The sequence below is a fragment of the Pelmatolapia mariae genome, linkage group LG23, assembly GCF_036321145.2.
Source record: "Pelmatolapia mariae isolate MD_Pm_ZW linkage group LG23, Pm_UMD_F_2, whole genome shotgun sequence".
Taxonomy (NCBI): Eukaryota; Metazoa; Chordata; class Actinopteri; order Cichliformes; family Cichlidae; genus Pelmatolapia; species Pelmatolapia mariae.
Window position 1 is genome coordinate 33,590,614 of NC_086246.1, and position 25,645 is coordinate 33,616,258.

Genomic DNA, 25,645 nt, shown 5'->3' on the forward strand with positions numbered 1-25,645 from the left:
ACCATGACATCTGGCAGCTGTTTTGCTGTGGCTGCATTAGAGATATGCATACAATAAAAATAAGCTCTAAGCTAAAATTCACATAGAAACAGTAAAATATGATAGTGATCAAAAAAGTCATGAAAAAAGGAATAATATCAAACATCAGCTCAAACTGAGCAATGTAATTGTCATTTGTGGACATCAACACATCTGTCTTTGTTTTTGATGCAGCATTTTATAAAATTCAGATCTGATATCATAACAATGAAACAGCTTTAACAAAAAAATTAGCATCAAAACAAATCTAATGTATATCACCAAAATCCACCAGATTCTACTCCAGGGCCCTTTGTGATAGTTTTCATGTTTTATTCAAACTAAGGTGAAACACAGCATATGCAGTGCTATTCAGGCATATTAAAATATTCCTAAAAATGGATCCTGGAATAATTGTAGCTTTCATCTTTAAAGGAGTGAAGAGGAAGAAGTTTACAAGGAATCATTTAGAACAGTTTAAAACATCAACTCATTGAATCCATTAACCTTAAAATGCGTTTCTGAGTCAAAGACACAGACATGTACAGACTGATCTGTTCAACAGTCAGAGTATTTCTCTAACAGGAGGACACTCTTTACATTCAACTCAGCACAGACACACTGAGGCACCATGAAAAGACAATAAAAATCCAGGATAAACAGGTTCAGTGAATGTGGTGTTGAAGGTGTGGAGGCGGATCAGAGTGCCAGATGAGACTTTGTAGAAGGACAAAGTGCCAGCAGGACAGTCCACATACACTGCTACTCTGTTAGAGACAGAGGAGGAGTAGGAAGAGGAGGGGGGGATGGTTGTGGATCTGCAATTGTGACAAACAAACTGAGGACCACCATCAGTGCAGTGCAGACTCCAGGAATGATCATTGAGTCCAAACCAACAGTCATCATTGTTTCCTTTCCTTCCGATTCTTCTGTAACTCACTGATATAGAAATGTTTCCTTTCCACTCGACCTCCCAGTAACAGCGACCAGTTATTTCATTACTACATAGCAGCTGAGGCCAAACATCAAATCTGTCTGGATGATCAGGATATGACTGAACCTCCATAATATTATGTGTCACCTTCCTGTTGTTGTCAGACAGTTTGAGGTTTCTATTTACTGTGTTTGTGTCGATTGTGAGTTGACAGGAATCTGATGGAGAGAACAAACACAATCCAACTGCAGTTACTGATCCATCATCTGTTCATTGATTAACACTTTGATGATGACTACTGACATCGGAGATGTAAATCAGTGATGTGACAGTTTGAAGATGTCAGTGTTGTGGTGTGGTGGGAGAGAAGAGAGGACCCAAATGCAGGACTTGCAGCCAGATTGAGGATGTGGATGGTGTTTATTGCAAGGACTGGACGGACATAACATAAACTGACTGAAACTGAATGAGTGGTGGACTGAACTGAACCAGAAAACACATATGCAGATTAGAGGACAAGACAAGTAACTGAGGAAAACTGATGACTTAAATATACTGGATAATGAGTTAAAAATAAATGAGCGGCCAAATGGCGAGTTGCTAAGATGACTCAATTTGGGTGGATGACCGCATGGACAGTGCGTAAGATGGATCAGTTCGAGTGGGCGACTGTGTGGCCAGTGCCAAAGACAAATCAGTTCAGGTGGGTGGTCGTGTGGCCAGCGGCAGCACCCGCGATGCTCCACTGTGGACCAGCAGAGGTGATGGGACACCTTTAACAGGTGGGAAGGTTGCTGGTGGCGTGGTTTGGCAAAGCTCTCGAGTGGAGAAAAAGCAGGACCCGCAGGTGGGAAACCTCTGGTGGAGACTTGGCACCGGAACAGGTGGAGGAATTGGCCACACCCTAGCCGTCCCAACTCGAGAAACAAGTATGGATGCAGGGATGGGTTGAGTGGCTTCCCTCACCTTAGGTGCAGGGACAGGTGCAGGAGCTGGCTGGACATCAGTCACCCAAGCCCGGGGAACAGGTATGGGTGCTGGAGTGGACTGGGTCTCAGCTGTCCTTGCCCTGGGAGCAGGCATGGGTGACGGCTGGACGTCAGTTGCCCCTACCCGAGGAATTGGCAAGGGTGTGGGGAAATGCTGAGCGCTATCTGCCCGGGGAGTGGTACAGGGACTGGCTGGGCCCTAACGGCACTGCGAACAGGAGCAGGCTGAGAGACAGGTCTTGGGGCTGGGAGACAGGTCTTGGCATGGAGACAGGATGAGAGAAGTGATCAGATCTGGACTTAAGAATGTCCTTTGTGAAGCCTAAAAGGGCAAAACAGTTTTATGGGTGCAGGGTGGTAATTAAATTTTTTTTGACAGTCCACCACAGGTTGACAATAACCAATCACTGGCTTTTTTAGTAGAAGAAACGGTATTTGGTCTATTGTGAGGAGGAGTCTTTGGCTCATGGTGAAAATGAGGAAAAATGTCTGACTCACTCACCACCAGATATTGCTGCTTGCGAGAGCAGCGGCAGCAGCGGGAGTTTTGCCTCCTCTTGACAGAAACAGCAGACCTGCTGAATGATGTAACCTCCATCAGGATGAGATGGGAGGCGGAGCCGCTTTGCCACGACAAGGTGGGAGTGCTGGTGAGTGAGGCAGTAGGTGGACGCATGAGGACCGAGCAGCCGGAGGTCAGCGGCTGATGCCCATTCCCCATGACTAAGGCTTGCGTGCAGGCGAGGCAGCAGGTGGAGGACTGCAGTGCCTTCAAGGAGTCTCCAGAGCCAGATGAGTCCCCTCAAAGACATGCTCATATTGGAGCATAAGCGACAGATTAACCCCCAGCTTTCTTTCCAGAAAGAAGAAAGCGGCCTGCTGTGACTGGTATAATTCGAGGTCCACTGTGTTCATATCGTGTCTTCGCAGCACGAGTCTCGTCATTCTGTCAGCATCATAGTGTGGTGTGGTGAGAGAGAAGAGGGGACCTAAATGCAGGACTCGCTGGCAGATTGAGGATGTAGATGGTGCGTATTGTAAGGAATGGATGGACAGAACATAAGCTGACTTAAACTGAACTGGGTAACACACACATGGATTAGACTGTGACAAGACAGGGAACTGAGGAGAACTGACGGATTAAATACACTGGATAATGAGGATGATAAGAAACAGGTGAGTACACAGCTGAACTTAATCTAACTAACAATACATAGGAAGTGGAACAGAACATAATGCACACAGAAAGATAACTAAGACAGTAAAACAGGAAACGGGAATAGAAAACTCAATGGTGACAAAGCTTAACTGAAAACACTGGGTCAACAACCCGGGCACCCTGACAAAACATGGTTGGATGTGTGCTGCTTTGTTTTTATAAATCACATTAAAAACACACTTACACTTCCTCAGACCTGGTTTTAACCATCGGACTCCAGCAGGCTCCACCCTGAAAGGAGGAGGGGAGGGGAAAAATCATTTGTCATTAAGATTACTTCCAGTCTGAGTTATTGTCTGATTACTGACAACTTAGTGAAGACAAACAGAGAATTAGAAAATCATTCATTTTCAAATATATATTGTATTCCATCAAAATATAACAATAAAAATTAAATTGTGACTGTTGTTGGCTAGCATACAATGTTAAAAATAATAAAATGAACAACAGCAGCATCTCTGACTGTGGTAATACAAACCTAAATATGTGAAGAAGGCAGCAAACACTGATCCTTGAATATTTTATTTATATATACAAAGATTTAACAGCAGGGTAGCTAACAACACTATGCTAAGTGAACTGCTGTGGATGATTAGCAGCAAAGCACATTTTGTTCAACAAAAATCATTCTCAGCTTACGCCTAGGCTTTTTGTTAACTGTTCTCTACATTCACAGCTGATCCACAATAAATATGTTCAAGTACTCTCTTCCTGTTCTATCAGACACTCTTCCCCATACCTGAGAGTCTTGAGTCTCCAGCGTGGATTCTTCAGTCCAGACGACAGCAGCTGTATTCCTGAATTTCCTGGATGATTGTAGCTCAGGTCTAGCTCTTTCAGATGGGAGGGGTTGGAGCTCAGAGCTGAGGCCAGAAAAGTACAGCCGTCTGCTGTGACCAAACAGCCTGACAGACTGAAAACACACAACACTCCATCTGTGAGCTATGATTTTGTGTTTGTCAGATACAATAACATCTTTCAATTTCCATCCATTCAATTTCATTTAACTTTATTTATAAGAGACAATTCCCAATGGACAACAATAGTCAGCTTAAGTTGTCAACAGAGTAAGGCAACACACTACAATATTAGCGAGAAAGCTGCGTCCAAGATGCAGCTGTGCACATTGGCATACTCCCCCATCTTGCTTGTCTTGTGTTTTTATGGTGTTATGGTGTGATGATATTTGTGCTCTTTATGTGCTGAAGTTTTTTGTCTTCTCCTCATGCCAACTCCTTTGGGGATCATTTGGAGCAGAAATTCTTTTTTCTTCTGATCTGCCCTTTTGTGTTACACATTACACATTCCTGTCTCCCCAACGTGAAGTTTGTGTATTGTATGTATGGTCGGCAAGGTCGGTCATCTCAGTTGCCCCTGCAACTGAGATGACCGAAACCACCCATCTATATATATATATATATACACACACACACACACACACACACACACACACACACATATATATATATATATGTGTGTGTGTGTGTGTGTGTGTGTGTGTGTGTGTGTGTGTGTGTATATATATACACACACACACACACACACACACACACACACACACACACACACACACATAACTATATATATATATATATATATAGTTAAGTTAAGTTATATAATTATTTGATATTTTAGTGGAAATCCCAAAACAAAATCGAAAGTATTTTCAAATCAATATAATAAAACCTTTCTTCTTATTAGTTATTATAACCCACTAAACACTGGACAGACATGCAGATCCCATTGGGTCCATTCTGGACATTATACGATGTCCGAACTAGGTCCACAATTTGGACTTCCAACCACGACCCAACCTGAAGGTCAATATGACATTCACCTTTTGAAATTTGGACTTGGCTATTTTTTATAGGTCATGTGAACGTCTATAACAAGTGCAGGGAATATACACAATTAATTACATAACTCGGATTTTAAAAATGCATAAATAGTAAAAAATAAGTAATGTCTAAGATTATGAATAGCAAAGAGATAAATTCATTTATTCAATTTCTTTATTTTATTAAAAAGTCAAAATTCATGTAAAATGATTAAAAACATATGTGCATTGTTTAACATAAGCCAAAAGCCAAGCAACATTTTTAAGTTATCTAAGTGATTTATATGTCATCTTTAACCTAAGAAGCAAAAGACCGTGGCAGGTCTGAAAAAGCCGATTTTCTCGGCGGCTCTAGTGGGCCTTGACCTCCCGATCAGCTATCGAGCTGGTGAGTAACAGGTGTCTCTGAAAACATCAGAGCAGTTTTGCCAATATGTGATGTCTTGATAAATCGAACAGATATTTGAAGTTTACACAGATATATTCTCATCTTTCGGCTGAGGACCAAGTGGAGTGCCCGACCCGGGTCAGGGACAAGTTCCTGCCCCAAGTGGAGGAGTTCAAGTATCTTGGGGTCTTGTTTATGAGTGATGGGCGAAGGGAGCGGGAAATCGACAGACAGATTAGTGCTGCGGCCGCAGTGGTTCAAACGCTGTACCGGTCTGTTGTAGTGAAGAGAGAGCTGAGTGTAAAAGCGAAGTTCTCAATTTATCAGTTGATCTACATCCCTACCCTCACCTATGGTTATGAGCTGTGGGTAGCGACCGAAAGAACAAGATCGCAGATACAAGCGGCGGAAATGGGCTTCCTCCGAAGGTTAGCTGGCATCTCCCTTAGAGATAGGGTGAGAAGTTCGGCCAATCAGGAGGGGCTCTCCAATGGAGAAAAAGCAGGACCAGGATCAGTAGAGCCACTGCTCCTTCACATTGAAAGGAGCCAGTTGAGGTGGTTTGGGCATGTGACAAGGATGCCTCCTGGGCGCCTCCTGGGTGAGGTGTTCTGGGCATGGCCACCTCCTCCGCACAAGCTGGAGGAGGCTTCTCTGCTTGGGCTGCTGCCCCCACAACCCGGCCCCGGATAAACGGAAGAAAATGGATGGATGGATGGATGGATTTTCTCATCTGAAAATATTTTCAAAGTTCATTTTGTGACCCAGAAAGAGTAATAATACAGCTAAGTAGCTGACACCATATTCGGAAACTGGAATTGGCTGAGCCGTGCTATGAATTCTGAAATAAGTTGGGCCACAAACCTGACCCATCCTTCAAATCCGGGGAAATGAAGGACGTGTTTGTCAGCGCAAACGCATTTGTTGCCCTTTTACTGAAAAGACTTTAGTTTGGAGATCTTATTGGATTGCTACATTCTCAAGTATTAGCATAGGCCTGCAAAGTAGGATGTATTTGTGCCAGCTTTACATTTAGTTTTTGGGGCAGTAATTGTTTCCATTACCAGTGCTCTATACCCTATGTGGGGATTCATTGTACAGTTAGTATATTGCTGTTTTTTGGTTAGCCCGAATACTAAAACATGCCATTTTATTATTTTGGCTAATTAAGGACTGTTGCTAAGATCTACTTTACATTGTGTATGGTGTAATTTACTGCACTGTTAGTCACTACTGTTCATTTTCGTGGGTAATACTACTTTTACAAATCAGACAAGTAAATTAAAAGTAAGTTAAATTATATAGTACGAATGTACACTGAAAAAAGAACCCAGAGCCCACTTACTTAATAGCATTGCGTAAATAAGGCCTAAAATAAGTATAATATTGCTTAAAAATATCAAAATTGTTTTCAACATGATACATATGAATACAGATTATTTATGAACAAATACTATCTATTATGTATTATCCTACTGATTTGTTCAGTACGTATTTTTTATTTAATTTTTTATTTTGCATTTTCCTGCTTTTGTTTGTTGAAATATTAAAGACATAAAGAGATTCAGTAGACGTCAGGTCTTTGGGTCCTTGTGCTGCTAAAAGAGGAAAAGGAACGCAAATTAGCCATGTGATGTAGGTTAAAGGGCTATCTGATTAGTTGAGAGAGTACCCTGACTACCCTGCTGTTTGCGTGCTTTGCCTTGCACTGCTGTGGAGAGCTTTTAAAGAAGTGTATGTACTGGATGTAGCCCGGATAGGAATTCCGCAGTAAGTACTTATAATTTCCATGGACTTAAATGCAACAATAAAATAGGTGTTACTTTCCCGGTCATTTCTCAATATGCGTACTTGCGTTGTCGTGGACTTGTGATATGTCATCATTCACAGACCAAGTACTGTTCCAATTCAAAGTAAGCATCAAGCCAAGTAGGCTTAAAATTCCCAGGTGTGTTCTCCTCCAATTCTATCGAGCATGCATCAGTGGTGACTTGTGTGGACTTGGTGAAGCCAAATATCCCAGAATGCATTTTGTCCAAAATTCAAACACAGCAATGGCGGAGAAAAGCAGCTAAAAAGTTTTAAATATTATTGTTTCTGTGACACAAAATAAACTTTTAAGATATTTTCAGGTGAGAATGTAGCTGTGTAAACCTATAATATGTGCTCAATTTATCAAGACATCACATATTTGCAAAAGTGCTCTGATATTTTTGGAGAGGTGTGTTAGCCCACCAGCTCAATGGCTGACTGAAAGGTCAAGGCTCATTAAAGCTGGCGAGAACAGCGGACTCCCAGCACGTCGCTTGACTGTCTACTAAAAATAAAAATAAAAGCGTTCTAACATCTCACCTGTTTGTTTTTATTCAAGCATACATGTATACTATTTTTCTTAATAGAGAGATTAAGCTTGTCTTTCTGTCATGTAGTGATTGTACTTAACTGTATAAAGCCTATTAGACATTATAAAACAAATCATATGTAATGGCGAATTTTGCCAAACTGCTTAAAATACCTTTTTAAACTTTTTTTTTCTTAAAGAAATGTACTAAAGATTGCTAGGTGGCAATTTTTTACATCATGTGTAATTTCCATTCCAAATATTAATCACAGTTAAATTGACGGGAGATGGCAGTAAAAACTCTGAAGCTGAGATATCACCAACTACACTGCCGTTCCAATTGTAGAATGATTGCGCTGCGTTCTGGGGAAGTCTGGACTTCCGTCTAATTTTACAAAGTACAGACTAGCAAGAACACGAGTACAGACTTGCATACTTGAGTACTTAGATAACACCTGTGTTTCCGTCTGTGTTTTCCAGCTGACAAACTGGCCTGTAATGAGTGTGAATGTCAGTGTGCTGGGGGCCTATATCTGAGTATAGCGCATTTAGTATATTTACATAGAGTATTTCTGATAAGGTATCAGTGAGTTAACCAATAAGACTTAGTATCATTTCAAAGGGTATTCAAAGAGTATATTTCATTTACTGAAGGAACTGTAATATCATTTGATTTAAAAAAAAAACAACAACAAAAAAAAAAACCGTGTGTTTTTGTACATTGTCTGTCCTACCCTTATGTTCAGTAAATGTTCAGTTTCTGTGCTAAAGAGTGGTCTGGGGTCAATTCTTTCTTTAATGTTTATACAGGCAAGGGATTTACTGTTAGTATCCCTGATTCCTGTCCATACGAGAACCATTTGTGGTATCTGTGCTATAAAGAACCCAACACCCCAACTAGGAGGTCCAAACTGAGGTAAGTGGGGTTAGACTCAGTATAACGAGTGGGTTGCTACATGTACAAGGACTTCTGACCTTAAACAAGAGCAATAAACTACAAAAAATCTGAGACCAAGTCTATCAAAATGTCCAGCATGTATATATGAAGAATGAAGAGGCACTGCATTGTATATAAAATGAAATATACTTGGGGAAGACTACTACATTTATTGTGGTAACCACACAGGTTTAAAGCTGTTTTGTGGGAGGAGCAAGAGCTAGTCTGGTGTTTTGGGGAAGTCAAACCCAGGGTCGGAACTGCTTCAGTAATGCCTACCATGAGTCTTATTTTTAATTAATTGAAAATAATAATCCAAAAAAAAACAAAACAAAAAAAAAACAACCAAGCTCAAATGTGTCCTATTACAGGCAATCACATGGGTATATTTCACATTGACCAATACCTTTTTTTTTTTAAACTGAACAAACATGTCCTAAGTTCTGAGGTTGCTAACACAGGATGAAGAAACTTTCCTTCTACTTCTGTGGATGCCATGTCTTAGACAGTCTAAGGTTTTTATTACACTGTTTTCTCCCCTTTATGAAGTATTTACATCAAAAGTGTTAGTGGGGGGAAAAGAAAGTGAAAATAAAGTTTGAGAGAACTGTTAACAAATAGGTCACCTGTAATAAATGGGTTACAGTCTTATGAAACATTCCATCAGTTTTTCATTGCACACAATGCAGGGGAAAGGTTAGAATAACAATTAGAGATGGACCGATCCAATATTACTTATCGGTATCGGTCCGATACTGACGTAAATTACTGGATCGGATATCGGAGAGAAATAAAAAATGTAATCCGATCCATTAAATATCAAACAAGCACCTCACAAAACTTGCGACACGGCGTAACTCGGCTCATAACCGTAGCGCATCGGAGCAGTATGCCTCACGTGATAGAGCGGCTGTGTGTATTTGTAGCCTCGTTACCAAACCGGCATTTCATCTCTGAGGAAGTTATGTGTGTAAGTTCATCTCTGAATGTTTGTAAAGCATTCCCACGTTAAGCTTAACAACCGATATATGGAGCGACTGCCTCTCTCTCTCTCCCTTCCTCTCCTGCTGCTACTTCAGTCGTGAAACTGATCAATGATCAGCTGATCGGCTTTTCTGTCGCGAGTCCGTCTCTCTTCTTTGTTTTTGGCTCACTTTGTACCAGAAAGAGGAAACCAGCGGCTGAACAACAGCAGCACGTTTAAGCTTGATAAGCTGTTGTTAGAATTTATTTAATATTACTTTCTACTCCAGGATCCTTTTCTACGTAGCTGACGGCTGGTAACTGTGCAGGGGCGGATCTAGCAAAGTTTAGCCAGGGGGGCCGATAGGGCATGAACAGGGAAAAGGGGGGGCACAAAGACATACTTTTCATTCTTATTCTCATTTAAAATGTCTAGCTTTTAATAAATAATTATCTGAATCTTACACCCAAAGTTTTAATCTGATGTAAAATGTATAGAAGTCCATTACTGTATATAGTAACTGTTAAGTCTAATATACCCTAGTAAGCTATAGTACTTTTTCCATTGGGAAGATACCATCTGTGCAGTCTGCAATTCTGTAGAAGAAAGATGTTGAATCTATTCAATTATTCTTGAAAAATAATTTATTTCTGTGCATTTTTTTTCCACACTGCATCAAATTAAAGTTGATTACGTCGATTAAGCATCATGAGGTGGAGGGTGGGGGGTGGTTCCCTATTTTTTTTTTTTGCTGGGAGTTTGCAACCCTATTAGTTAGGTTGCTTAATATTTCTGCTAAGTACTCTGTAAAATACCAGAATAGGAAGGATGGAGTTTTTAAGTTTATTAGATTGATCAGTATTGCTGAACTATGAAATATTTTGGGTGCAGTGTATTTTTTGCATACAGGTATAACAGAATAGCTTTAGTGTTGTTTATTTAAACTTGAGTATGAACTTGTACAAAATGCAGCAAGATATTAAAAAAACAGTTTTATTGATTAAAAAACACACTATATCGGATTCATATCGGTATCGGCAGATATCCAAATTTATGATATCGGTATCGGTATCGGACATAAAAAAGTGGTATTGTGCCATCTCTAATAACAATTAAGTGACTTTATTATATTTAGGTTTTTTCCTACTTTCTAAAGAAAATATACTTTCTGCATTAATATGACTTAGAACTGATATTTGGGCAGGATTTATTTTCTCCTTCAAACCATGGGTGGTTTTTTTTAGATAATTCTCTCTCTCTCTCTCTCTCTCTCTCTCTCTCTCTCTCTCTCTCTCTCTCTCTCTGCTTTTTTGAGTCACTGAAGTTCACCCAGCTGTCCTTTCTTCCTCCTATGATGAAGTCAGGCTCAAAATTCTTGTTTTTTTGTGGGGGGTTGACAAAAACAGTAAATCTGAGCAAATATTTAGGAATATGTTGCTAATAATTGTGTAATGAACAATCAATACTGCAAGAACCTTCAGAATACTGTCAGAAATTGGGATTTTATGTTTAGTGGACAGAAGTGCCTCTGAAATAAAGACTTCTGTTTTTAAGAAAGAATAAAATCTCAATTTTAAGAAATTTAACATTATGTTGTGTAAATTAAAATTAAACTGTGAATAAATATCACCAATAACCTCCTATGCTGATTATTTCTATGAAGACATTTCTATAATGTTTCCCAAAATTCTATATCATTAATGCCCATAAGAAGCTTAAACATGTCATTTGGAAGTTTTTGTCCTACTAGCATGAAAGGATATTGGTATGTCATAGACACAAAATGTCTATATATATGTAAGTTTATCAGTTCATAAAGTAATTTTCTAAAAAGAAACAATAACAAAAACAAAACGTGACTATAAAAAATGTTATGACTGTTTTTCAGAGTAGAATCATCCACTCAAAGGTAAATAAAAGGTCACTTAACAATTGCTAAGCTTAGCTGTTTGTGCAACAATATAGATTTTAAATGACAGTGTATGGACATTTTTGAATCCTGACCTGAGAGTTTTAAGTCTACATTGTGGAGTCTCCACTGCGCCAGACAGAAGCTTCACGCCTGAATCATGCACATTGTTGTTACTCAGGTCCAGCTCTCTCAGACAAGAGGACCGGGAGCTAAGAAACGAGGACAGAGCTTCATAGCTTCTCTCTGAGAGGTTACAGGCACTCAGTCTGAAAATTAATCAAGAACACAAATAATATGTTTCATATATTTAATCACTTTTTTTTTCAGTAATACTTCAGGAAACCTCATAAGATGCAACAACAAATGGATGGACTTTAATTGGTTAATTTTGAGAAACAAAATATCTCTTGATCTGACCTCAGACTAGTCAGCTTGCAGTTCAGATTCTGCAGTCCAGCAGAAAGGCTGTCAGAGCTTCTCAATGAGAGGTTAAAAAGACTCAGTCTGAAAATTAAAACATGAACAATGAAACAACACTCATTAAACTGTAATCAGGTTTCAGTAAGGAGCTACTTACTACTACATTTAGCGCTATTTACATGCAATGTGTTTTAAAGAATCCTTATCATCTGAGGTTAAACAGGTTAAAAATGTGACAGTTTCACTTAAAACTAATTTAAAAACAACAATTGATAAAGCTGACATTTATGGGCTAAATTTTTAACTGTTTAATTTTGTCAGCTGAAAAAAAAGACCAAAAGAAAAAAAATGAATATACTTGATCTGACCTCAGAGTTCTCAGTTTACAATGTGAACTCTCCACTGCTTCAGACAGAAGCTTCACTCCGGAATCCTCCATGCTATTGTTACTCAGGTCCAGCTCTCTCAGGCTTGAGGACTGGGAGGTGAGAACTGAGGACAGAGCTCTACAGCTTCTCTCTGAAAGTTCACAGATGCTCAGCCTACAAAAAAATAAGAAAAAATACAGAAAGATTATATTTATGGCATTTGTTCACCCTAGACAATAAAAACTAATATATTGGAGTCCACTAGAAGTTATGGTTAACTAGAAATCTCTTCAGTCATAAAATGAAGGAACCTATTTAAATCATAATTACACTTCTGTATTTGCATATAAATAAGTTACAGGCTGTTCAGTGCGCAGGGTCTTTTAGGAGATCCATCTGTGGTGATCTGAATTAGGCTCTCCTGCTCAGACACTGATGACAAAGTAGGCACGGAGGTGAATGGGTGATGTATCCAATCATTTAACCCGCCCATCTATGAGAAGTATAAGCATAACTGCGCCGACAGCTCCTGAAGGTGCATGTTACAGTCATGCTTTACACTGTTTGATAATGTGTGCTTCTGTGTTGTTTTTGACCATGCAGTTCTTCCAAAGGTTTAACTTCTTTATCATGGCCACAACTTTATCGTAAACAATGAATATGGTTGTAGAAATGCCTTGTAATCCGAGAGTGAGTTCGTTCAGACGGGAAAATATATCACACAGATGAGCCAGGCACGTAAGGTACTCTACATCATGCCAATGTTCAGACAGGTCAAAGGGATGGTTACTGAAGAAAACCTTACGTTCTTCCCTCAGCTCAAAGAAACAGGTCAGCACTTTCCCTCTTGAGAGCAAGCAAACCTCTGTGTGGAGTAATAAAGTCTCAGGCTCGCTGCCCATCTCATTGCACAATGCAGCAAATAAGTGGGAGTTCAAAAAGTTAACAACTTTTACAGTGGTGTCCAAGACATGTTTCAGACGGACAGGTATTCCCTTTGCAGCAAGAGCCTCTCTGGATGCTGCAGTGTACCCAAGAGGCATCTGGTGCTACTGCTTGCACACGCAAACCACACCTCTGTGTCTCCCAGTCATGGCCCGTGCACCATCAGTGCAGATGCCAACACATCTGTCCCACACGAGTCCATGTGTGATCATGAATGTGTCCAACTTTTGAAAAATATCTACAGCAGTTGTCCTTTCTTCGAGTGGTTTACAGAACAGCATGTTCTCCTTGACGGTTCCTTCATGAATGTTGCACAAATATACAAGGAGATGCGCCAGGCCAGCCACATCCGTGGACTCATTCAGTTGTATTGCGTAAAATTCACTGTGGCGTATGTGCTGAAGTAGCTGCTGTAAAACATTTTCTGATGTTGCATTGATGAGACAACATTGTTTGATGATGGAATGGACTGTATTGTCCACCATATCTAAAGCAGCAGGGAGAATGCGGTCCTCCACAATAGTGTGGGGTTTGTTGTTTTTAGCCACTCTAAAAATGACCACGTAAGATACTTGTGGTCTGTTTTTATTCATAGGATCTGGCACTCGAATACAGCTTTTACTTGTTGAAAGTGATTATAGCTGTCGCTCAAAATATTCTCATGGTTTACTTTTCAAATGGGGATGATTTGTCTCTAAATGTCTGCGCAATACTGAAGGTTTCATTGAGTTGTGAAACAATATTTGCACAATTATCACATTATGGCTGGGAAAATCACCAGTATTTATACATGTGAACACCAGTGAAATATAATTGTCATCATATTTGCGCTTCTTTGTGTTACAGTCAGAGGCGACATGCTTTCTCCCACTTTGAGGCTCCACATCAGACCCTTCATTACTTTCCACATGACTGTTTCCATCTATGCTAGCTACTTGGCTAGTGACCACAGATACATCTGTGCTGGCATCCCAATCTGACGAACACATTGTTGAACAATCACCTGCACGGTCACTGGCAAATGCATCTTCAGATATGAGCTGACTGATGGTAGTGGCCACTGTTTCGGTGGCAGAGCATTTTTTTTCTGGTTAACCATTTGTCCATTTCTTCAACAGTGCAACTTCAACAGTCAGGCGTCAGTCAATTGGGGAAGTCGCACCCATGTATTTTGTCAGTGCAATTGTTTTGCTAAACACCAGAGGGTGGTATATACACATGTATGTAATAGCCACATTAAACTGTATTAGTGCAAATTTAGGCGTTTTGAATTGGTAATTACCCTGTCCCACATATCACCTACAGCCTCTCCCATACCCCCCAGGGTAGGTGTACCCTAGTTTGGAAACCAGCGCAATAAAGAATAATAATATAGAAAAAAGTGAACTCCCATATTGAACTGAGCAGTGCACTAATGCAGAGAAATTACTTTAGAACACCAGAGATGAAATGAATGATAACTGAAGAGTAAACAGTAACAGAACACTGGACTGGTCCATGAGCTTTTGGTACAAAGAAAAAAGTTCTGGAAGGTACTTTGATAAGTGATAAACCCACAGATGTCTCAGAAATGCTGATAATTTCTGCTGCTCTGACAATTTAAAAGGATCATATGCTTGCAGATGATCATTCATTTCAATTTTTAAGGTTTTTTAATGGATCAGCACCCATCACAATGTTTATATTTGTTAATTGCTCAGTTGATTGTTTTTTTGTTAAGTAGAATCAACATTTCAAAAATAAAGGGATGAGTACATTTTTACTTACAGAGCTTTGTTGGAGGCTTTGATCACCGGTAGGAGTTTTAGAAAAGCCTCCTCTGAAGCAGAGTATTTCTTCAGGTCAAACACATCCAGATCTTTTTCTGATGACAGTAAAATGAAGACCAGAGCTGACCACTGAGCAGGAGAAAGTTTCTCCGTGGAGAGACTTCCTGAAGTCAGGCACTGTTGGATCTCCTCCACTAAAGAACTATCATTCAGTTCATTCAGACAGTGGAACAGGTTGATGCTTTTCTCTGCAGATAGATTCTCACTGAGCTTCTTCTTGATGTACTGGACTGTTTCCTGACTGCTCTGTGAGTTTCTTCCTGTCTGTGTGAGCATTCCTCGTAGGAGAATCTGACTGTTCTGTAGTGAAAGACCCAGAAGGAAGCGGAGGAACAAGTCCAGGTGTCCATTTGGACTCTGTAAGGCCTTGTCCACAGCACTCTGGTGGAAGTGCTTAAGTGTAGATTGTCCCGTTTCAGACTTCTGGGAGGTTGTTTGTTCTTCCAGCAGATTGAGTCCAGAGTTGATGAAGGTCAGATGGACATGAAGAGCAGCCAGAAACTCCTGAACACTCAGATGGATGAAGCAGAACACCTTGTCCTGGTACAGTCCACTCTCCTCTTTAAAGATCTGTGTGAACACTCCTGAGTACACTGAGGCTGCTCTGATATCGATGCCACACTCTGTCAGGTCTGATTCATAGAAGATCAGGTTTCCTTTCTGCAGCTGATCGAAAGCCAGTTTTCCCAGAGAATCAATCATCTTCCTGCTCTCTGGACTCCAGTGTGGATCTGTCTCAGCTCCTTCATCATACTTGACCTTCTTCACTTTGGCCTGAACCACCAGGAAGTGGATGTACATCTCAGTCAGGGTCTTGGGCAGCTGTCCTCCCCTTCTGGTTTTCAGCACATCCTCCAGAACTGTAGCAGTGATCCAGCAGAAGACTGGGATGTGGCACATGATGTGGAGGCTTCGTGATGTCTTGATGTGGGAGATGATCCTGCTGGCCAGCTCCTCATCTCTGAATCTCTTCCTGAAGTACTCCTCCTTCTGCGGGTCAGTGAATCCTCTGACCTCTGTTACCATGGAAACACAGTCAGGAGGGATTTGATTGGCTGCTGCAGGTCGTGTGGTTATCCAGAGGCGAGCAGAGGGAAGCAGTTTCCCCCTGATGAGATTTATCAGCAGCACATCCACTGAGGTGGGCTTTCTAGGGTCAGTCAGGATTGTAGTTTTGTGGAAGTCCAGAGGAAGTCGACACTCATCCAGACCATCAAAGATGAACACAACCTGGAAGTCTTCAATGCTGCTGATTCCTCCTTCTTTGGTTTCAGTAAAGAAGTGATGAACAAGTTGCACCAAGCTGAACTTTTCCTCTTTCAGCACATTCAGCTCTCTGAATGTAAATGGAAATATGAACTGGATGTCCTGGTTGGCTTTGTCTTCAGCCCAGTCGAGGGTGAACTTCTGTGTTAAGACTGTTTTCCCAATGCCAGCCACTCCATTTGTCAGCACTGTTCTGATTGGTTCATCTCTTCCAGGTGAATCTTTAAACATGTCTTCTTGTCTGACTCTGGTTTCTGGTCTGTCTGGTTTCCTGGATGCAGTTTCAATCTGTCTGACCTCATGTTCATCATTGATCTCTGCAGTCCCTCCCTCTGTGATGTAGAGCTTTGTGTAGATCTTATTCAGAAGGGTTGGGTTTCCTGCTTTAGCGATCCCCTCAAACACACACTGGAACTTCTTCTTCAACTTAGATTTAAGCCGAGGCTGACAACTTTGAAGAGCCTCTAAATAAATCATTAAAAATAGCAAGAAAAAAAACAGTCTGTTTATTTCTTTGTCTTCTTTTTTTGTTTTGCATTTTTACATATTTTTTCTTCAAATGTACTTAGATCTCAAAGAAATCTTATTAATTATAAGTGTACCATCCTGCTATTAAAGTGAAGAGAAAATTGTTTCAGTTACATTAGTACTAAACCAAAAAGCTTGGATGCCGGACATTGTTTACATTCTAATGTTTATTCATATTTCTTGTAGTTTTTTTCACTTCAGGGTATCTGCCTGGAGGAGAGACAGCAGGTAGTATTTTGCCTGTTACCCGCATGATGAGGAAGTGGGAGAGAAGCAAACAGCTGCTGACGTTGTTTATATTCAACAGTGAATGATTTAGTCTATCTTCTTGGACATACGCAGATGGATATTAGCCATCACATAACAATCATATATTTACCAGCATTCCCTTTAACAAGTTTTAGATCATTTTATTATATTATCAAATCTGTGTCTTTTAGTGATTGTACACAGGGCAAGAGCATGGTGACAACTGATCACTCATACCAACATTTACCATCTTTGTGTTTGGTTTTAAACAGGCTTCTGTGATGAAGGACGGGCAAAGATATCACTTTGGTAAAGGTGAAGAGGTGCCTTTTTCTTCAAATCTTTTCCTCTTCCTTTTTGATCAAGTGTGTACTTCCACTGACATTTTAACGAATGGTCTCAAAGAGTTACTTAAATTACTTTTCCTCTTGTTTGGATTGTTGTGTTATTTGTGCTTCTTCAATGTTGATGTCATGAAAAATACATCTGGCTTCATTCACTGAGTGATGCTCAGCTTGAGATACAACAAATCATCACCAAACCAAAGAAGCTCCTGTTCTGTTATAATTTAAATAAATGTAACTTCTGCACAGTCACACAAAGGTTTTTAAACCTACATATGTAAAATAAAAAAATTGGCTTTGTGGCTTGTGTAACCAATGGGAACATTTACAAACTAAACAGGTTTTCAACTCTGGACTTCTCCAAATTTTGTCACTAAAAATCCCACTGAACTTTCATGCTGTCTTTCAACTGCTACCTACACTGTTTAAAATAAACATCTGAGGGGAATTCAATATTTCACATTAAATTCCTGCCGTAAACTCGAAAAGGGATTACGCACACTGTGACTCTTAGAAGACTGGAATATTTTTCCTTCATGTACTTCTGAAGCACTCAAGAAGTCACACAAGTGACACTAGTTTTTTTTTTTTTTTAAGGCAATCAGTTTTCACGGTTTTAACAACTAAATAAGATTACTGTTCACATAAATAGCGCTAAGAAAAATCTATGTTAGAAAAATAATTCTGAGCAGTCTATTTTAAGTTAAACGCTTATGTGATATAATTTCTCTCAAGTGTAATACTTTAGTTTACTACTCTGTAAGTACAACACACTTAAAACCCTTGGTTAGTACAACATATTTCTTATTCCACCTCATTACTTTTCAGGGAGTTGTTTTCAGCATGTCTCTAAGAGATTTTTTTATTCTCCAGTAGTTTGTAGTTTGTACATGTGATGATTGTGGTCAGACTGGTCTTGCAGGCAAGGATTTAAGAGGTAATTGCAGGATTTATTCTGCTACCAATACATCTTCTAATGATCTTCACTCCTTCATGGCCGTTTGGGAAAGGGTTTTTTTTTTTTCCATTGTGAGCAGCCCTTTAATAAATCCAAATGTATGTTGTGGAATGAAGTTCCCACTTTCTGCTTTTCGTTATATTAAATTCTGAGGTTTTACACTTCACATCTCAACAAACTACAGAGAAAAGTGGACTCACCTTTTTGAGCAGATGGATCAGAGTATAAACGCAGCTGAGAGAAAAGGGAGAGATCTATAGTCTGAAGATGTCTGACCATTATCCTGCTGGCTTTGTCCCCTTTCTTCCTCACTGTATCAATGAAGCAACGTGCCTTATCTGCTCGGACTGGGTTCCCTTCCAGTATTGATTCTTTCTCCAATTCATTTAAGACACCGTCACTTACAAGGGCCTCAAGGAGCTGTTTAAGGATTTCTGTTGACACCCTCCAAACAAAAGCTGACCGCACCCTGGCAAGCTCCTCTTCTACAAGAAGAAGGAAGAGACATAAACATGTATCCCCCTCAAACACTGATGCCAAGGGGATCATTTTGAGTAAAGTTGCTTTCTTTTCCAAGCCCCTTAGACTGACAGTTGTCATGTTATGAAAATGTGCCAAAGAAAGATTAAGACATGTTGCAACAGATTTGAATTCGTGACCATTTTTAAAGACAGTATATAGATAACTATGTGCAAGTGCTCTGACAATTTTTTTCCCAATAAGCGTTACAAAAAGGCAAAGGGTTGTACCTCATCTCTTTACATCCATACAGCTCATCAGACAAACCATTGATCTCCTACCTGCTGTAGAAGCTGCTTTAGTTGGTGATTCTTCTACAGGTTCTTTCATCATCTTTCTATGAAAACATGAGAAGATGATTTTAACAGAAGAAACTGTGAACACAGTCATGTGTCACATTAATTTATTTATATTAAGGTTTTAGTGTCTCGGCCACATACATCCAAAACTGACCTGTTTGAAATAAAACATCAATGACATGTGAATGTGGTGGTAACCACATGATAATAAGGTAATAATGGTTGATGTTTTTACTTTTTCAGGTATTAGTTCAGTGTAATAATAAAATAATCTGACCTTATAAACCACAAATGCATCCTTATCCTCATCTTTAACTTATACTGTCAGTCTTCAATTTTATACCCAAACTGGGTATAGGAGTGTGATCCTCCTACAGTAATATATATATATATATATATATATATATATATATATAAAATTAAGAATATTTAGCCAAAAGTTTATTAACTTTGCTGAAATTCCTGTCCTTTAGTGCTGGAGCAGCAGGAACACCAGTTAATCTGAAATCTCTTTGTCTCTCTAAAACAAAGTGACAGCAGACTGAGTCAAAGAAAGAAATGTTATTTAAACACCAAGGATCACCAGAGTTAACGTGTTGGAGAATTGGACGTTCCAGTTCATTCAAATGCAGCTGCAATCAGAGAAACAGATGCAGAGACAGAGAAACATCATGTGACTGAACAAGAGTTCAGCCTTCTGGTTCAAACTCTGTACAGACACAAAAGACAGCAGCACTAAGTGATGATTTCAATGACCTTGTTCCTGTTAAACACAGTTACAGTTTTAACAGGATGTTTTACTGAAGTTGTTTGAAAACATGTTTGGTATTATTACTATTAACTGGTTAATACTTTTTTTCTGTGTTGTGTGTTGTAGTACAATCTGAACTTTTATTTGGGTCCAAAAATGTTGGACAGAAAGCAGAATCTCATCTAAACCAGATGTGCAAACCCAGAGAGCCGAGAGCAAAGGTGTCTCTGCACATCTGCCTGTGTTAGAAGAGGAACTAGTTTCTCATTTCATTAAGTTCATCAACTTCATGTTGTTACAGTCATGTGAATGTTAGTGGCTCAGAGAGCTGTAAAAAAAATAGGAAGTGTGGTGTCTAAGTGGTTGCTATGTTTCTGATGTCACACAGACTAGGATAAGGTGGAGTATAAACCAGAGAAACCTCGGGCTGTTCTCTTCTTCCTGCTCAGGTCAAAGGTCATCTATGTGATAGATTTGATGTTTTAATTTCTAATCTTTCAAATATTTGTTTTGCTGGAACTTTTGCTTGAGTGGATAAAAACTGAAGTGGGTTCCTTCTGACCTCCTGAAAAGACATCTTTTCTTCTCTTTGTGTTCTGGTACTTTCTCAGCTCCAGGGGAACTTCTAGGGGGAGAGGTGAAGGTGTCCCTGTGTCTCTAACATCCCTCTCAGTGTTGGGATGGTGAATGAAGGAGTTTTGTGGAGTTCCAGCAGAGACACTGAAATGCAGCAGTGATTGTGTCAAAACAGACAAACATGAAGTAAATGCATTGAAGCTGCTGTCAGTCTGAGTGTAATCAAATGTCTGATTGAATGTATGTCAAGCACCATAGATAACGTATTGGAATGTGTTACTATTGAAATCCATGTTGAAAAAGCTAGCAATATAATTCTAAGTTACATCTATAGGACACCAGGGTCATGCCTTAACACATTCAATGAAAAACTTGCTGCTATGTTTAGCAACCTAAATGATAAAAAAAAAAAGTGCAAATAATTTGTGGTGATTTTAATATAGATTTGCTAAACCCAAATGGAGATCAGAAAACAACAGATTTCATCAATACAATGTATAGTAACTGCCTTTTCCCTGTAATTATAAAACCAAGTAGAATAAGAATTGATACAGTTACATTTATAGATAATATATATTTACAAATAAAACTGACTATGAAATAGTAGGTGGACTTCTTATAACTGATATAAGCGGTCATCTTCCTGTTTTGGCAATTTTTCAAAATTATTTTGGGATCAAAACTAAACAAAAGAATCAAACATTTGACATGATACGACATAAAACAACAAGAGCCATTGCTGCCCTCCAGGTGGACTTAAAGGAACACAATTGGAATGAGGTTTTTGCAAATGAAGATTCAAATAGTGCATATGATGCATTCTTATCAACTGTAATTTCACTATATGAAAAACATTGTCCTTTAATGAAAATCACAAAAAAGCATCACAAATCAAATAAGCCATGGATCACAAAGAGGGTTGAAGATGCATGTAAAAAGAAAAATAATCTATATAAGAGATTTATAAAACAGAGGACAAAAGATGCTGAAATAAAGTACAAGTCATATAAAAATAGATTGGTAAATATTATAAGAACAAGTAAGAAAGAATATTACCACAAATTATTGGAGCAAAGTAGAAATAGCACACAAGAAACATGGAGGTTATTAAATAGTATATTCAAAAAGGGCTCAAAAAATAAGAATTATCCAGACTATTTTAAAAAAAGATAAAGATATTGTGCTTGATAAAACTAAAGACATTGCAAATGAATTTAATGATTTCTTTGTAAATGTTGGCTATAATTTAGCAAAAGAAATTCCAGAGTCAAGAAACAATAACGACCTAAATAAACATATTACTCAGAATTTGTCCTCCATGTTTATTGGTGCTGTAACTCATAGAGAAATAATTAACATTGTGAAAACATTTAAAAATAAAAAGTCCACTGACTGTTTTGGTATTGACATGATATTAGTTAAAAGTATTATAGAATATATAGTTCAACCTTTCGCATACATTTGTAATCTGTCCTTTCAAACTGGTATGTTTCCCTCAAAAATGAAAATAGCAAAAATTATTCCAATCCATAAAAATGGAGAGAGATGTCAATTTACTAATTACAGGCCAATATCACTACTCCCACAGTTCTCAGAAATTTTAGAAAAGTTATTTGTTGATAGACTTGATAAATATATTGAGAAGCATAATCTCCTAAGTAATAACCAATATGGCTTTAGAGCGAAAAGGTCCACTTGGATGGCAGTGATGGAACTTGTAGAAGGGATATCTACTGCAATAGATAATAAGGAATATACTGTTGGTGTTTTTATAGACTTAAAAAAGGCGTTTGATACAATTTATCATTCTATATTAATGAATAAACTAGAGAGATATGGCATAAGAGGGATAGCATATAAGTGGATGAAAAGTTACCTGGATGACAGATATCAATATGTCGAAATCAATAACGTAAAATCTAATCAGTTGAAGGTAACTTGTGGCATTCCTCAGGGCTCTGTGCTGGGCCCTGAAGTATCCATATCATATATAAATGACATATGTAGTGTTTCCAAACTGTTAAAATGTGTATTGGTTGCTGATGATACCACTCTGTATTGCTCAGGTAAAAACCTAGAACAGCTTCTGACTACAGTGGAAAAGGAGTTAAATATATTAAAAAAAACTGGTTTGATATAAATAAGTTATCGTTAAATATAAACAAAACAAAATTTATTATTTTTGGCACTAGACAAATGAAAAATGTATCTAAAATCAGGGTTAATGGAATTGAAATTGAAAGCGTGTACAAAAAAATAAATTTCTTGGAGTGATAATTGATGATAAGCTTCGCTGGAAGTCTCATATAAACCATGTGAAAACAAAAATTTCAAAAACCATTGCTGTTCTCTACAAAACAAAGCATGTCCTGAACAAGAAATCATTATACACACTTTATTGTTCTCTGTTGCTTCCATATATGACTTATTGTCTAGAGATGTGGGGTAATGCATATAAAACAAATACTCTTCCTATTTTCAAGTTACAAAAAAGAGCTATAAGAATTATAAATCAATCAAACTATATAGAACCAATTAACATTTTGTTTATGAATCTGAACACCCTGAATTTTTATGATTTAGCTGAATATAAAATGGCACAGATAATGTATAAAGCACAAAATAACTTGCTTTGCCGCAGTACTCAGAAGCTGTTTAAAGTCAGAAAGAGTCAATATGACTTAATGGGAACAGATTTCTTTAAAAAAAAAAAAAAAACAAGATAAGGACAAACATAAAGCAGAAATGTGTTTCTGTTAGAGGAGTTAACTTGTGGAATAGTTATGACAGTGATTTAAAAAGGTGTAGTTCATTTTCCTTGTTTAAAAACATGTTTAAAAATAGAGTATTAGAAAAATATATAAATCAAGAATGAAAAGAGCAAAAATAATAATGCTGAAACCCTTGGTTGTTGTGCTTTGATTATTTTAATGAAATTTAATTTAACGTAGTTACTCATCTAAGGTGCAAAGTTTTTTTTGTTTTTTGTTTGTTTGTTTGCTTTGTTTTGTTTTATTCTTTGCTTTGAGCCCTATGTACATGAGCTGCATGCTAAAAGATCTTTTGTTAAAAGGGTTGGTGTAAAGCATATGCTTCAGCCAATACCTTTTGATTAGCCTTGTCTCATGCTTTCTTGCTTTGTGGTAATCTTTATTTTGTATTCACTGAGATATTTGAATGCTAATCAATAAATCAATCAATAAAAATAATGACCGTGTTACTGTTACAGTTACAGTTTAACAGGATGTTTTTTGTATTTGATTTATTGCACTGTAAAGGCTGAATCCTCTGAAATTAGCAGCCAAGACAAACTGATGATCAGAGCTGTCACACTGATATTAAAGTAGCATATCAGAAAAGGTTCCACCTTAACAGCTACAGGTAGCTACCGTTTACATGTTATAGAAGAAAAACTGAACTGAACATACCTGTCCTTGATATTAGAATAATCCATCAGTCTATTTTAGTGCTTCTGCTCTGTTACACTGCGTTACATTGTTTCTACAAATTACATGTCCTGTGTGTTGAATTAAAATCAAATTAAAAGCACAAATCACAGTGTCAATTCTTAAATAGATTTTTATTGCAGAACATCAGGAGCAGGAAGTGTGTTTTTTACTGTGAAGACAAACCAAGCGTAAATGTGTGTTGGTGAGCTCACAGTTGGTGTGTGTGTTCCTCTTTTCTCTCAGTGGCCTTAGAAATGCTCACTCTGTTGTACATCACTTATTTTCAAATAATAACGTTGTTAAACGACTTTCATAGTAAATATGGATTCACATAGAGATAAAATGACATCATGAGAGAGTTTTTACCACCCTGTCCATCAAAAAGACGATAAGGAGAAAGTGTGGGGAGACCTCTGGCTTGAAGTGAGTGCATGAGTGAAAAAGGTGAAATACTCAAATAAAGCAGAAGAACTTAACGCTTTATTGACCATTGGCCAGCCGACGGGCCCATTTCACAAGCAGTCTTTAAACGACTGTAACTCATCATTTATGCTAGAGAAAGCTAGGTTTCGAAAAGAAGAGAAGCTGCGCTTTACGGGGATATTTTGCGTATTACGGTAGCACAAAGCGTTCACAAGCTACAGCTGTCTGAACACAGAAATGTTCTGTTCTTTTGTATACTTCATCTGTTTGTATGTTGTATACTCATTGTGTGTTCAATAAAGTTCATTAAAAAAGTCTAAACACAGAAGGAAAACTCAACTCCGCCTAGATTTTACCATGTGTGCTTCGCACTACCGTAACTCATCGACCATTTGAGCTAGGGAAAAAATTCACATGTTTACTGAAAGAAGAGAGACTGAGTTTTACGGGGATATTTGGTGTATTACGGTAGCACAAAGCGTTCACAAGCTACAGCTGACTGGAAAAAGAAAAGTCAACACCGCTTAATGGTGCGCTTCGCTCTAATGTAACTCTTCGACTATTTGGGCTAGAGGGACATTTCAAACGGTTACTGAAAGACGACAAGATGGGCTTTACGAAACGTTATGGTGCATCATTAGAAAGCAAGAGCAACGACGGTCAATAAAGGAGAGCAGAGAGGAAATGTGCTGAAGGAACTTTCAGTGCTTTAAGTTACAGAAGCACAAGCTGCCTCTAATGTCTGAGAGAAAAGATGAATTCAAACCTGCTGCTGGTCTGATTCCACTCTGACTCGTTGGTCCAGCTGTGAGTCCGGCAGATCTGTGCTGTTTGTGCTAAAGACAGTCGTCTGACACGGAGATCAGCAAAGAGAAGCGAAGCAGGAAGAGCAGGAAGGGAGGTGCTTGTGGGGAACCAGGGATTAAGCAATATCAGAAATTCTCAAGTTTGCAATTTAGAAACATGTAAAAATGTTTGTTGGAGGCTTTCTGACCTGTTACTGAGTGAAGCATTAAAATTATGTTTCTATTGTAGTTTCTGTTGTAGTGACACTTTAAACTGGTTTGACTACAGATCAAAGAAACACTCAGTGTGTTAGTGAAAGTTGTTTTTAGCTGACCTTGAGGTTAAGGTTACTTTGTTTATACCCATAGGTAAATTTGACTTGCAGAAAAATGATAG

General features: G+C 38.5%; 1 protein-coding gene across 1 annotated transcript; it reads right to left on the reverse strand.

Annotated features, from left to right (window-relative positions):
- Positions 1-525: 525 nt before the first annotated feature.
- Positions 526-25,323, reverse strand: LOC134620330 (NLR family CARD domain-containing protein 3-like). The gene is made up of 11 exons (XM_063466447.1): positions 25,230-25,323; positions 20,578-20,735; positions 19,247-19,302; positions 18,647-18,931; positions 15,040-16,831; positions 12,328-12,501; positions 11,957-12,043; positions 11,632-11,805; positions 3,900-4,073; positions 3,345-3,391; positions 526-1,170 (listed from the first exon to the last, which is right to left on the reverse strand). Exons 3-11 carry the CDS (start codon positions 19,296-19,298, stop codon positions 626-628), a joined length of 3,330 nt encoding a protein of 1,109 aa, XP_063322517.1. The 5' UTR covers positions 19,299-19,302; positions 20,578-20,735; positions 25,230-25,323; the 3' UTR covers positions 526-625.
- Positions 25,324-25,645: the final 322 nt, after the last annotated feature.